The 13540-nt window shown below is 36.5% G+C and overlaps 1 protein-coding gene across 1 annotated transcript in view; it reads left to right on the top strand.

The window, feature by feature from the left end:
* The window catches only part of NME8 (NME/NM23 family member 8), a 48533-nt gene extending 39978 nt beyond the window's left edge, over window positions 1–8555 (top strand). Inside the window, exons 14-15 of the mRNA XM_045389018.2 lie at window positions 5733–5877; window positions 8213–8555. Coding sequence (XP_045244953.1) covers window positions 5733–5877; window positions 8213–8435 — 368 coding nt within the window. The 3' untranslated portion in view covers window positions 8436–8555. The remainder of the gene's footprint in view (window positions 1–5732; window positions 5878–8212) is intronic.
* The last annotated feature ends 4985 nt before the right edge of the window (window positions 8556–13540 follow it).

Raw genomic sequence — 13540 nt, 5'->3', positions numbered from 1 at the left:
AAAGTAATTTCTTATCATTATTATATTTCCTCCATTTCAGTGATTATTTCTACTTTACCATCTTGTATTTTGCTCTCTTTCAAACAATAAAAATTTAATTTATTCATGAGTTCTATGTTTTTCTCTTTTCTAACTACTATTTTTGGTTGTATCTTCATGATTTTCTTCCTTCTATTTCCTAGTTGTTTTTTCTTATGTTCTTCTTCTAGCTTTTTGAGTTGAATAGTAAATTTATTTTCAACTTTTAATTTTTATTGATAATAATTTTTAAAGTTATACATTTTCATTTGATTACTGCTTTAATTATAGCCCACAGGTTCTAATGCATAGTGTTTTCATTATCTTTATTGATTATTGATAATTAATTATTAAAATTTTGAAATTTTGGTTTATATTTTCCCTTGGGCCTTAGAGTTATTCAACAAATAAATTTATTTTAAAGAGATTTTTAAAAATTCTGGTAGAAGAAAAAGCTTGCATTTTTTTGAAATTATCATGATATTGTTGAACTACCATATGGCAAACTTTTGTGAAGATTCTACGTGTATGAGGAGAAAAAATATTATCACCGGTATCATGGTGAAAAGTTTGAATATAAGATAAAACCAGCCTTACCGTTTGATTCATCTAGATTTAATTTTTTTCCCAACTTGATCTGTCTTGAATTTGCAGGATCTGTCAGAAACTAGAGGTGTGAGTCACCTGTTTTCAGTATATTGTTGGCTATATTTCCTGTATTTTCTGATTAATAATGGTGGTGGCCATGTTATTTGATACCTAGATATTTAAAACTATTCATGGTAAATTTAGTTTTTAGCATTAAACAAAGCTCCTATTTGTCTCATTTAATGCCTTGGGGCCTGAATTCTGTATTGTTTGCTATCAAGACCACACACCCTGCTTTCTTATCATTTGCATTTACCTTATACATTTTTGCCTATTTATTTATTTTTAACCTTTTTGAATCACTTTTTTTTAGGCTTGTCTCACACATAAAATCCATAAAGACGGATTTGTATTCATGACTTTCTCTCAAAATATATGTTAAACAGCCAAATTTACTGTAATAAAACAGTACACAACTCATGTATTTTTAATTATTTAAATTGAAACATAATTGTCCATATTCATGGGGTACCTTATGATGTTTTGATACATGTACATATTGTGTAATAATCAAATCAGGGTATGTAGCATACCCATTGCCTCATAACTTTATCATTTCTTTGTGGTGAGAACATTCAAAATCTCCTCTTCTACCAATTTGAAATATGCAATGCAATATTATTAACTATAGTTACACTACTATGCAGTAGAACACCAGAACTTGTACCCAAAGACTGATCTCTCCCAAATTCTCCCTCCCCCATACCCTCCCCACTTCTAGAAAGCACCATTCTGCTCTCTACTTCTAGGAGATCAACTTCTTTAGGTTCCACATATGAGTGAGATCATGCAGTATATGTCTTTTCTGTGCCTTGCTTATTTCACTTAAGATAATGTCTCCTAGGTTCTTCCATGTTACCATAAATGACAGGATTTCATTACTTTTTATAGCTGAATAATATTCCATTATGTATATATATCACTTTCGTTATCCATTCATCCATCAATGAACACTTAGGTTGGTTACAAATCTTGGCTATTGTGGATAATGCTGCAGTAAACATGAGAGTACAGATATTTCTTCAATGTACTGATTTTATTTCTTTTGGATATATACCCATAGTGGGATTGCTGGATCATATATGGTAGTTCTATTTTTAATTTTTTAAGAGATGTTGAGGCTTTTTTCATATATCTGTTAGTCATTGTATGTCCAACAGATTTCTTCTGAGAAATGTACATTCAGGTTTTCACCCATTTTTAAATCAGAATCCTTTCTTCTGGCTTTTGTTTGTTTGCTATTGAGTTGAGTTCCTTACATATGCTGTATATTAACCCTTTGTCAGAGGCATAGCTTGAAAATATTTTCTTGAATTCTGTAGGTTGTCTCTTCACTCTGTTGATTTTTTTCTTCACTATGTAGAATTTAGTTTGATATAATACCATTTGTCTAGTTTTGCTTTTGTTGCCTGTGCTTTTGAGGTCTTATTAAAAAAAAAACACTGCCAAGACCAATGCTATGAAGCATTTCACCTATATTTTCTTCTAGTAGTTTTATTGTTTTAGGTCTTACAGGGAAAAAAATTTAGTAGGTGAGATAAATTCACATAATATGTTTATTTTATATTAATAATATGTTTAGTTTCAAACATCTTATTATTTTAAATTATATTTACTTTACGTGTTATTTTTTCGTTTACTGATGTTCTTCTCTGTGTGGTCTTTTACATTTTCTTTTGTGTTTGAGAAATTTATTTGTTCTGGAAGCTATTTTTATTGTAATATCTACCAGGATTGTCCAAGGGAAAGAATATAGTCATGGGTTCTCAGTTTCTATTTCTGATCGGGCCAGTAAAGCCCGTTCCTCATCTTTCTTTTCTGGTTATCACTAGAGACGGAAACAAAAAACCATGGCTTCGGGCTGCTAAAAGCCTGAAACAAAACACAGCAACAACAAAAAATGTGGGATGGATATTTGTTTTCTCTGCTTTAAATGATATCCTTTTACCTTTGTGACAATTAGGTACTTAATCTTTCTCTTTTCTTGAGCTATTCTCCTATTTTTTGAACTTGTGTTAAATGTTAAATGTACTTTGTTAGTAAACATATTATTTACATATATGCTGGATAAAAATAATCCTAGGCTCACATTTTTTTCTTGGAGTTTCTTGACAGGGTATCTCTATTCTTGTTTCCTGCATTTCTTTCAAGAAGCTTGGTGCCATATTGACTTTTGTTTCGTTGTAAGTAATATGGTGTTTTCCCAGAAGAAGGGATGAATTTTTGTTTGTTTCTCAAGGCTAGTAGTTTTACTAACATATGTCTGAGATTTGACCACTCTTGGTTTGTTTTTCCACATACATGTTAGTCTTTTTTGCTGTCTAGATTCTTATCCTCTCTTATTTCAAGATGGTTTTCCTGCCTTATAGTTTTAAATATTAGTTCTGTTCCACGGGTCTTTTTTTTTTTTTTTTTTCTTTAGGGATTTCACCAACTGGAACTAACAGTGGATTCTTTTGAAGTTTCTGAGTGTTTAGATTGACTTACCCAATTTTTAGTTAAAAATATTCTCTTTTGGTAAGATGAAGTCAAATTTCTTAAATAAATTTAGTAATGTATAGTATTTAATTATATATATACACAGATATGTACACACACACCCCTACATACACACATGTGTAGACATACTTATCTTTGCCTAACTTTTGTATCTATCGCTTTTCCTATTGACTTCTCTTTCTTTATTTTGCTATCCCTTACTTGGCTGTTTTTACTTCTGTTATCTATGTCCTTCTCTGTGTTTTAAGTTACATTAGACACCTAGTTTATTTCTGTTATTTTATCTTTGTCTTTCGTGAGTGCAGCTTTTATTTCACATCTACTTATTGCTTGGTCATTTCTAGTTTTGAGTTTGAAGTTTTGATTTATGATTTTTTTAATGTTCAAACTGCTTAATTCACATTAGGGTGTCGTGTTACAGTTTGGGGGGTATTTGTCATCCTTCTGCTGGCTTTCTTCCTCCCTCTCTTCCTTCTTCATTCTCTTTCTTTTATTTCTTTCTTTAGCAGGGGAAGACATTTTTTAAATAGTAATTTTAAAAGTAATTTTAATTTTATCTTTTTTAATTGTTCAGTAAAGATTAATAAGGTTTGGGTTAGCTCATTTCATTTCTCAGGTCAGATTTTCTCTTGGTTTTGTATTAATATAATTAGGTAGTTTCTTAATAGGTAGGGCCTTTGCAGGGGGTGAATCTGTCTCACTATCTACAGTACTCTCTGTTTATCTTGAATGTTAACCTGAACCACTTGCTGTCTGTATCTAAGAACATTACTGGTTATATACCCAAAGGATTATAAATCATGCTACTATAAAGACACATGCACATGTATGTTTATTGCGGCACTATTCACAATAGCAAAGACTTGGAACCAACCCAAATGTCCATCAATGATACACTGGATTAAGAAAATGTGGCACATATACACCACGGAAGACCACGCAGCCATAAAAAAGGATGAGTTCATGTCCTTTGTAGGGACATGGATGAAGCTGGAAACCATCATTCTCAGCAAACTGTCACAAGGACAGAAAACCAAACAACACCGCATGTTCTCACTCATAGGTGGGAATTGAACAATGAGAACACTTGGACAGAGGAAGGGGAACATCATACACCAGGGCCTATTGTGGGGTGGTGGGAGTGGGGAGGGATAGCATTAAGAAATATTCCTAATGTAAATGATGAGTTAATGGGTGCAGCACACCGACATGGCACATGTATACATATATAACAAACCTGCATGTTGTGCACATGTACCCTAGAACTTAAAGTATTAAAAAAAAAAAAAAGAAGAACTGTAAGAGACTTTTGTTTTCCAATGTGGCTCCTTTTACCAGGAAGTATTGATTTCCAAAAACTGCATTAGTCTTCAAATACCTTGCTTGCAATGCCACAATCACCCACTCCTACACTAATTCATTCTTCATGTGCAAAGGAAATTATCATTTTACAGCACAGATCTGAATATGTTATTGCTTAGAATGCTTTAAATGTTCCTTGTTGTTTTTAGAGGAAAGTCCAGATTTCTTCACAGGGCATAATTATTGATAATCTTTCTTCTACTTACTTGGCCAACTTCATCTCCAGTATATTTTCACCCAGTCACTTCTTCCTGCCCTCTGCCCTTGGCATACATTACTCACTCTGCCTGCAGTGTACTTTCCCTACTTGTCCACTTGGTGATCTCACCTTATTTTTTCCATGCTTAACACAAAGGTCAGTGTCTCTGTGAAGTCATCCCTGACCTCTCCAGGGAAAGTTAAATGTTTTCTCACCTGTGGTTCTGGGGACCTTATATATTACTCTATAATAATGATCACTTTCTCATGATATCTTTATAGGCCTTGCTCTCTGTTGAGACAATTAGTCTCTGAGGAAAGGTTTATGTTTTCTTCTCTTTCATTTCTGCAGTGCCTGTCTTAGGGCAGATCCTGGCCACCTCCCTTCCAGCAGGAGGAGTCCAGCCTTCTCCAGGCTGTCTGTTGGTTATAATCATATTGCCTTTAGCTCCCAGACCACTCTGTGTGTTTTTGATCCAGAGCAAAGAAGAGGCCGTTTTACCAGAAAGCTCCCAGTTTCTCCGTTGGTTCACCTGTGTCTCTAGAATGTAGCCCTCAAAACTTAGGCTGCTGGTGAGATTTTGACATTTGCTTTGTTTAATTCCCTTAAGGTTTCTGATTCTTCAGGCAGAAGAGTTCAGATTGGCTTTATCCTTCAATCCATGTCTAGCAAGAAATTCCTTGGCATTTGTAGCATGAAAGTGAAAATACATCTTTATTCTTAGCATGAGAGCAGGTCCCTTCCCCTTCTACTCTTGTGGTCTACTAGGTGTTTCAGGTGGTTTCTGGAAAAGTGAACCTCAGAGACTAGAAAATCTATGTTAACATACTAAGGTTCTGAATGTCAATTTTGTGCTTTGGAATTTTAATTTAGTTTAGCAGAGTTTTGCCGTGTTAAACCACAACATGCAAGTTAAACTATCATTTTCCGTAGTTATTTCAGTCTACTTGAATATGAAGGAAAAGTGAAGCAATCTGCAATATTATCAAATATCTGTTTTTCCTAGAGAAGATTCTGAATATGATTAAGGAGGCTGGATTTGATCTGATACAGGTGAAGAAAATGTCCCTAACTCCTGAGCAAATAGAGAACATTTATCCAAAAATAACAGGAAAAGACTTTTATAAAGATTTACTGGAAATGTTATCTGAGTAAGTTCTGATACGTAATTATTTGCATCATAAAAGTGGTAAATGTTCATTATAGAAACTTCGAAAAATGCAAAAATTAATTGAAACATTTCATCTAATCTCATTCATGAGAAGACATTCTGCGAACATTCACGGTTCATCCTTTTTCTATTTACTTACCTCTCTCCCTATCTTCCTTTCTCTCCCTCCTTTTTTCTCTCCTCGCCCCCTTGCTTCCTTCCTTCCTTCCTTCCTTCCTTCCTTCCTTCCTTCCTTCCTTCCTTCCTTCCTTCCCTCCCTCCCTCCCTCCCTCCCTCCCTCCCTTCTTCCTTCCTTCCTTCCTTCCTTCCTTCCTTCCTTCCTTCCTTCCTTCCTTCCTTCTAGTTTCTCTAGGTCTTCGCATTAGATATATAGAGGCTGGCTCAGTTCAAACCCCTGCTTTGCCAACATACTTAATTGTTGCCTGAGTTTCCTTATCTGGGGATAATAATAGTATCTATCTAATAGGCTTGTTGGGAGGGCTACATAATTTATGTGTTGAAAGTACCTAGAACAGTGCATGACAGATATTAAACACTTGATAAATACTAGCTATGATTATTCACATCTTTTTTACATGTGTTGATACCTTGTCATGTGTTGATACCTTTTACATGTGTTGATACCTTGTCTTTATGTATCGTAATAACATAAAGATTGCGATAAGAAATACACTCCTTTACAACTTCTTTCTACATGATACATCTGTTCCTGACAACACATACTTTTATAACCACCGCATAGAAATTAAAGGCTAACAATTATTGTTTCCTTAATTCCAGGCCTTGTGATGAGCTGTACACACTTTATTTCATTTGACTCTTATAATAACAACTCTATGAAGTAGTTTTACTAGAATTTCCACTTTGATTTTGAGAGAACAGAGGCCCAGGGCTAGAAGTTGTCCACAGTCACAAAACTCATGTTTCGTTGGGTCCTGAACCCAGGGAGTCTCTGCTTTTAACTGCTGCTTTCCAAAACTATCGTTTACACAGAGTTCATAATTATGTGAACATGATTATCCATTTACTGTGAGTTAAATGTCTTTTCTATTTCATATATATTAAACATCAAAAATTTTCTATACAGTCATGCTTTGCAGTTCAATATTTCAGTCAATCATGAATTACATGTACAGCAGTGGTCCCATAAGATTATAATGGAGCTGAAAAATTCTTTTTGCCTTAGTGACATCATGATCATTGTAATGCAATGCATTACCATTTCTGTTCATATATGTTTAGATATACAAATAACACTGTGTTACAGTTGCCTACAGTATTCAGTATAGTAACATGCTATACAGGTTTATAGCCCAGGACCCATAGGCTAAACCAGATAGCCTAGGTGTGTAAAAGGCTCTTCTATCTAGGTTTCTGTAAGTATATTCTATGATGTTTGCACTACAATGAAATAACCTAATGTCACATTTCTCAGAATGTATCTCCATTATTAAGAGGTACATGACTGTACATGTACACACACATGCACACACACACATGTGTATAAAATACGTATAAGAAATCTCTTTAATTGCACATTTTCCCTTTTTTCCGTTCTTGACCATTTGTCAATGAGTTTAGGAAGGCAGAATTTATAAAGTTAACAAAACTTAATGGAATATATGTGCTATTTAGATATAAATAGTAAGCAGAAGCCTAGGACTGCACCATGAAAGCTTAGAAAACTAACTTTTGTACTCGTTGCAGGTTGCATTTTCTGGGAAACTGGAAGAGTTTCTTATTCAGGCTATTGAATAAGGGTGAGACGAAGAAGAGAGGGCAAAGAAGCAGGATGGGGATGAGGGCAAGTCAAGATGTAGTGCAGGCCAGACAACTGCCTCTGCACAGCTAGATTGGTCTATCAGAGTTGTCCAGTATTGGCTGAGATGACCAGGCTGTTGTACGGTCATATCACTCAGTTACTTGAAGGTAGGCCATCCTGGCATTGAGGGTGGCCTGAGCAAGGTGGCTGTCTGAACTGGAGGCAATCCCTGAAGGGGTCAGAGGCTACAGGACAACCATAAAGCAACAAGTCCTGAATCCATCACAATGTCTCTATTTACAGACCTCATACTAGAAAAATAATAAGACTTCATTGACAAATATTGTCTAGAATGAAATTACAGCACTCACCTAGCATATAAACCTATTAGAAGAGGGAGAAATAAAAAAAAGGAAGTATATGATTGCACTGATAAGGACAAAGAATAAAGAGGAGCTCCCTGGCCCAGGGTGCAGTGTTCTGTCTTTAGCCTTGTTTGCAGTGTCAACAGTTTTCAGTAGGCTGGGTCTTCTGAAAGCACTGTTCTTTGCAGAGGTCCATCTATGGTCATGATTCTGACCAAGTGGAATGCTGTTGCCGAATGGAGACGATTGATGGGTCCAACAGACCCGGAAGAAGCAAAAGTACTTTCCCCTGACTCCATCCGAGCCCGGTTTGGAATAAGTAAGTTGAAAAATGTTGTCCATGGAGCATCTAATGCCTATGAAGCAAAAGAAGTTATTAATAGACTCTTTGAGAATCCTGAGGAAAACTAAAGTATATACTGTGAAGTACGTACCTGTTTAATTATTATTTTATTTTATTTGCTTGTTGCAGTGACTGAGGCTAGGACAAACCTGTCCTAAAAAGAGAAGAACTTTTCCCAAATTCCCGAATCAAACTTTATTTCCTGTGAGACACACTGTTCTATTGCATAGTAGCTGCACAGCCTCAAACCTGAGCCTAGTAGATGCTGATGACCTTGGGGATTCTGGTTGCTTGTAACCAGGGGGAGGATGCTGCATCCAGGCTGCAGGGATGGAGACAACAGGGCAAGCAACGCACCTATTGGTTTGCACACCTTGGTCTTGAGCTGTGGTGTCATCTACCATGACATAAAAAGCCTCATGCAGTCCCTCTACTCAACTCCTTTCCACTTCTCCGCTTTGAATGGCTAAAGTTTCTTTCTTTTTAGGTTTATTTGTTCTAAAAAAAAATTGCAGGTTTGTTACATAGGTATATGTGTGCCACGGTGGTTTCCTGCACCTATTGATCCATCCTCTAAGATCCTTCCCCTCGCTACCCACCCCCCAACAGGCCCTGCTATATGTTGTTCCCCTCTCTGTGTCCATGCGTTCTCAATGTTCAACTCTCACTTATGAGTGAGAACATGTAGTGTTTGGTTTTCTGTTCTGGTGTTAGTTTGCTGAGGATGGTGACTTCCAGTTTCATCCATGTCCCTGAAAAGGACATGATCCTTTGGATGGCTGCATAGTATTTCATGTACCAAATTTTCTTTATCCAGTCTATCGCTGATGGATATTTGGGTTGGTTCCATGTCTTTGCTAGTGTAAATATTGCTGCAATAAACATACATGTGCATGTGTCTTTATAGTAGAATGATTTATATTCCTTTGGGTATATACCCAGTAATGAAATTGCTGGGTCAAATGGTGTCTCTGGTTCTAGATCCTTGAGGAATCACCACACTGTCTTCCACAATGATTGAACTAATTTACATTCCCACCAACAGTGTAAAAGTGTTACTATTTCTCCACAGCCTCACCAGCATCTATTATTCCTGACTTTTTAGTAATTACCTGAATGGCCAAAGTTTTAGTGTACAGTGTACAATGATTGTACAGTGTACAGTGATGGAAAAACCCATAGTCACCTTGGGCTGGTAGGAATATAAAATGGTGCATCTTCTGGATAATTGTTTGGCAGTTTCTTAAAAGGTTAAACATAGAATCATTATTTAACCTATCAATTATATTCTTAGGTGCATTCCCAAGAGAACTGAAAACAGGGACTCAAACATATACTTGTACAGTAATGTTTATAGAAAAATGATTCACAAGAGCCAAAAGGAAGAAATCACCCAAGTGTCCATTAACAGAACAATGAACAAAGTTTGGTATAAAGATACAATGGAATATTATTTAGCTATTAAAAGGAATAAAGTATTGATGCATACTGCAATATGGATGAATCTCAAAAAAAATTTGCTAAATGAAGTGTTAGACACAGAATAACACATATTGCATGTTACCACTTACATGAGGTACCTAGAATAGGCAATTATAGAGAGAAAAAGTAAATTATAGCTTGGGGCTGAAGGAAGGGTGCAATTGTAAGTTATTGCTTAACGGGTACAGAGTCTTTTTTAAGTTGACAAAATATTTTGGAAATTGTTTGTGGTGATGTTTGCAAACCATGTAAATGTCATTAATACCATTGATTTGTACACTTAAATGGTTGCAATGGCAAATTTAATACACACCCCCCCGACATATTGCCACGATAAAAAAAGTAACAAAAATAGTGAAATAAGGAAGAATTATTTCAGACAAGCACAAAAAGCTCTTGCAAGAGAACTCTTCAACGCCCGCCCCAAAATGATACAAAATTTAGTGTTACATTTTTAAAAGAAAATGCATGTAATCCTAACATCGAAATCTTTAATTAAAAGTAAGCCTTTATGGTGGGAGTGTAAATTAGTTCAACCATTGTGGAAGACAGTGTCCTGATTTCTCAAAGACCTGGAACCAGAAATACCATTTGACCCAGCAATCCCATTACTGGATATATACCCAAAGGAATATAAATCCTTCTATTATAGAGATACATGCACACATATATTCATGGCAGAACTATTTACAATAACAAATATATGGAATCAGTCTAAATGTCCATCAATGATAGACTGGATAAAGAAAATGAGGTATATATATGGCATGGAATACTATGCAGCCATAAAAGGGAATGAAATCATGTCCTTTGCAGGGACATGGTTGGAGTTGGAAGCCATTATCCTCAGCAAACTAATGCAGGAACAGAAAACCAAACACTGCATGTTCTCACTTATAAGTGGGAGCTGAATGATGAGAACACATGGACACGTGGGGGGAACAACACACACTAGAGCCTGTCGGTGGGGGCTGGAGGGAGAGCATCAGAAAGAATAGCTAATGGATGCTGGGCTTAACACCTAGGTGATGGGATGATCTGTGTAGCAAACTACCCTGGTACACGTTTACCTATGTAACAAACCTGCACATCCTGTAGACGTACCCTGGAACTTAAAATAAAGTTGAAGAAAAAAAAAGTAAGCCTTTAATAAAGTTCTTAAACAGATAGTAAATAAAGGAAATTTTGTTTCAAACAAAGTATAACAATAACAAAACTCCCTAAACTCTTTCTTGGGCATCTCTGACCTGAGAGTCCTGCTGAACGCCCAGCTGCCCTCCCAGGCCACCCCACAACCCCCACCTTTACACTCCAGCCTGTCCATCATGTTCAGAAGAATCTGCACAATCAGTCCTGGGATTTTTCTCAGCCCCTTCCTATTCTCTTCTTAACCTTTGGTTCAACCAGCAATTCTTAATCCTTGAACGGGTTGAGTAGAAAGCTTACTCACAAGTTAATATTTTTAACCCTGTCACAAATGTTTGTTCATTAACTCATTGCTCTGTAAATGTTTGATGACTGCTTACTTGCTCAGTCAGACTGTCTATAGGTAAAGGTTAAGGCCCATCTCCCAGTTCTATGATTTGTGTGCAACACTTCAATATGGAAATTGGTAACTGCTGAAATATTAGTGTATAGCACTGTCATTTATTTTGTTAAGTGCATTCTTTCTTTTCCTAGAACTTTGAGAAGATAATACACAAGTTCACATCAATAAGTAACCATTTGGCACAGCTTCCTGGAAGGAATAATAAGAAAAACATGCTTTGGAGGAAAACTCATCTCAAGATACAAAAATGAATGGCTATGCATAATAACAATAAAAATGTATTCCCCAAACAAATCTTAATGTTTATTTTTACCCGATCTTCCAGAAAAGATTTAAGGTATATAAATGCACACAATATACAACAAGATAATTGAGGAAGGAACACGGAATGTGGGAGAAGAAGAGAGTAGGAGAGATCAAATAAAGCCAGGAGTGGAGTTAAATACAAATGCACACTGTCTAATGTATATTTAAAATTGATCAAAGTTTTCACTCTAAATTTTCTTGCAGAAAATAAGGAAAGGATGACATGTAGATTTGTATAGTTTGCAAACTGTAGTACAGTCCAACAGTCCAGGCAGTGTACCTAACTCCCTGAGGGTAAGAAAATGCAAGAAGGGAATAAGCCAATTTTGTTTTTCTTTTTGTTTCTTTTCCTCCCTCACGATGTACTCTGAATGATGTTTTCTGCAGTGGCGTGCTCTTAAGCCCATAGCCAGAGTAATATGTGGTTCCCAGCATGTTAGCCGTGACACCCTCCTTTTCATTACACTCGGGGGAAATATTAGATTGCAAATGAGTGAGAATCATGTTGCTGAATGATTAAGTTTTCAATCTAATTTCTTAACTCTAATATTAATAAAAATAAGACGCTCACAAACTTTGATCCCTCTACATTAGAAACAGATTACTCACTGCAATACTTTCATATTCCAACATAACGTTTGAGAAGCATGCCTGTGAACTGTGTTAAATTATACAAAATCTAATTACGTACATGGGAGTTATCAGTAAGGATATTTCTCAATTTTTCTCAGAATGCATTAAAAAATAAGGCAAATCAATTATTGGCTTCCTTTAGATTGTGCAGAGAAATAAGTACAGTCAGTATCTTTACTTTCCTCACTTCCTTCACCTTCCCTGCTCCCGCAGGTTGAGTATTATTATCTGATGCTTTCAATGGCCTAATAGTATTTGGATATTCATAATGTGATTGTGCTGAGTGGCACACTGCTATTACTTCAAGGATGATCCAGACCTTCGAATGCATTGGGAAAAAAACGGAACAAGACAAAACTCTCTTAAAAGTGATATCATATTTCACCAGCAGATGGCAAGCTACACTCAGTTGTGTGTATATGTGACTAAAGCTGTACAAAGATTTCATACACAAGATATAGAGAAAGGCCATTTCTTTCTAACTGAAGTAGCCAGAAATCTAACAATCAATGTCTAAAGAGATCTATCCAACTACGCTTTAAGTTGAGTTCGTCTTAGTCTAGAGGGGATTGTGTTTAGTAGGTGGAACACAATAGCAAGAGGTCGGCGTGTAAGGACTGGGGTTAGCAGTACTTGGCACCTTGCACCTAGGGGAGAAAGATTTTAAAAGGCTAGAAAGTCACCAGGGCTTCTGCCAAATGGGCTGGTCTTGAATTTTGGCTGGACTTTAGGTAGTAAAAGCATGACCTGGACCACTGTGGCTAAGGCAAGTATGACCTGAAAAATCAGTGGGAAAAGTTGGAGCTTGGGGCTGAGAACTGTCAGCTGCTGAGATACCCAGGAGTGTGGGGATGTGGGTCCGAATTCAGGGACAGGCTTAGTAAGTAGGCAATGGGACATCTGTGCTGAAAGCGCCTCTATCCCATCAACCAAATACACGAGGATGACTTCACTGGCATGAGGTCAGTGTCTACATGACTTCCCCCAGACAGAACAGTCCCCATTCTCTAGTACTGGCTCAGTTATGCACCTTAACCCTAAAGCCAGAGTCTCTCTGATGTCTACACCCAGTCCATCCAGCCCAGTTCCACGACAGGACACCCAAAGCATTCTTGATTTGAGCCTAATACTCTCCAGTACCTTCCCTGGATGCCCTGTGGAAGATGGACAGATTTTGTAAAATATGTTGTCCTCTATTTGCGG

The sequence above is a fragment of the Macaca fascicularis genome, chromosome 3, assembly GCF_037993035.2.
Source record: "Macaca fascicularis isolate 582-1 chromosome 3, T2T-MFA8v1.1".
Lineage (NCBI taxonomy): Eukaryota > Metazoa > Chordata > Mammalia > Primates > Cercopithecidae > Macaca > Macaca fascicularis.
This window is presented reverse-complemented; position numbering and strand designations above follow the sequence as displayed.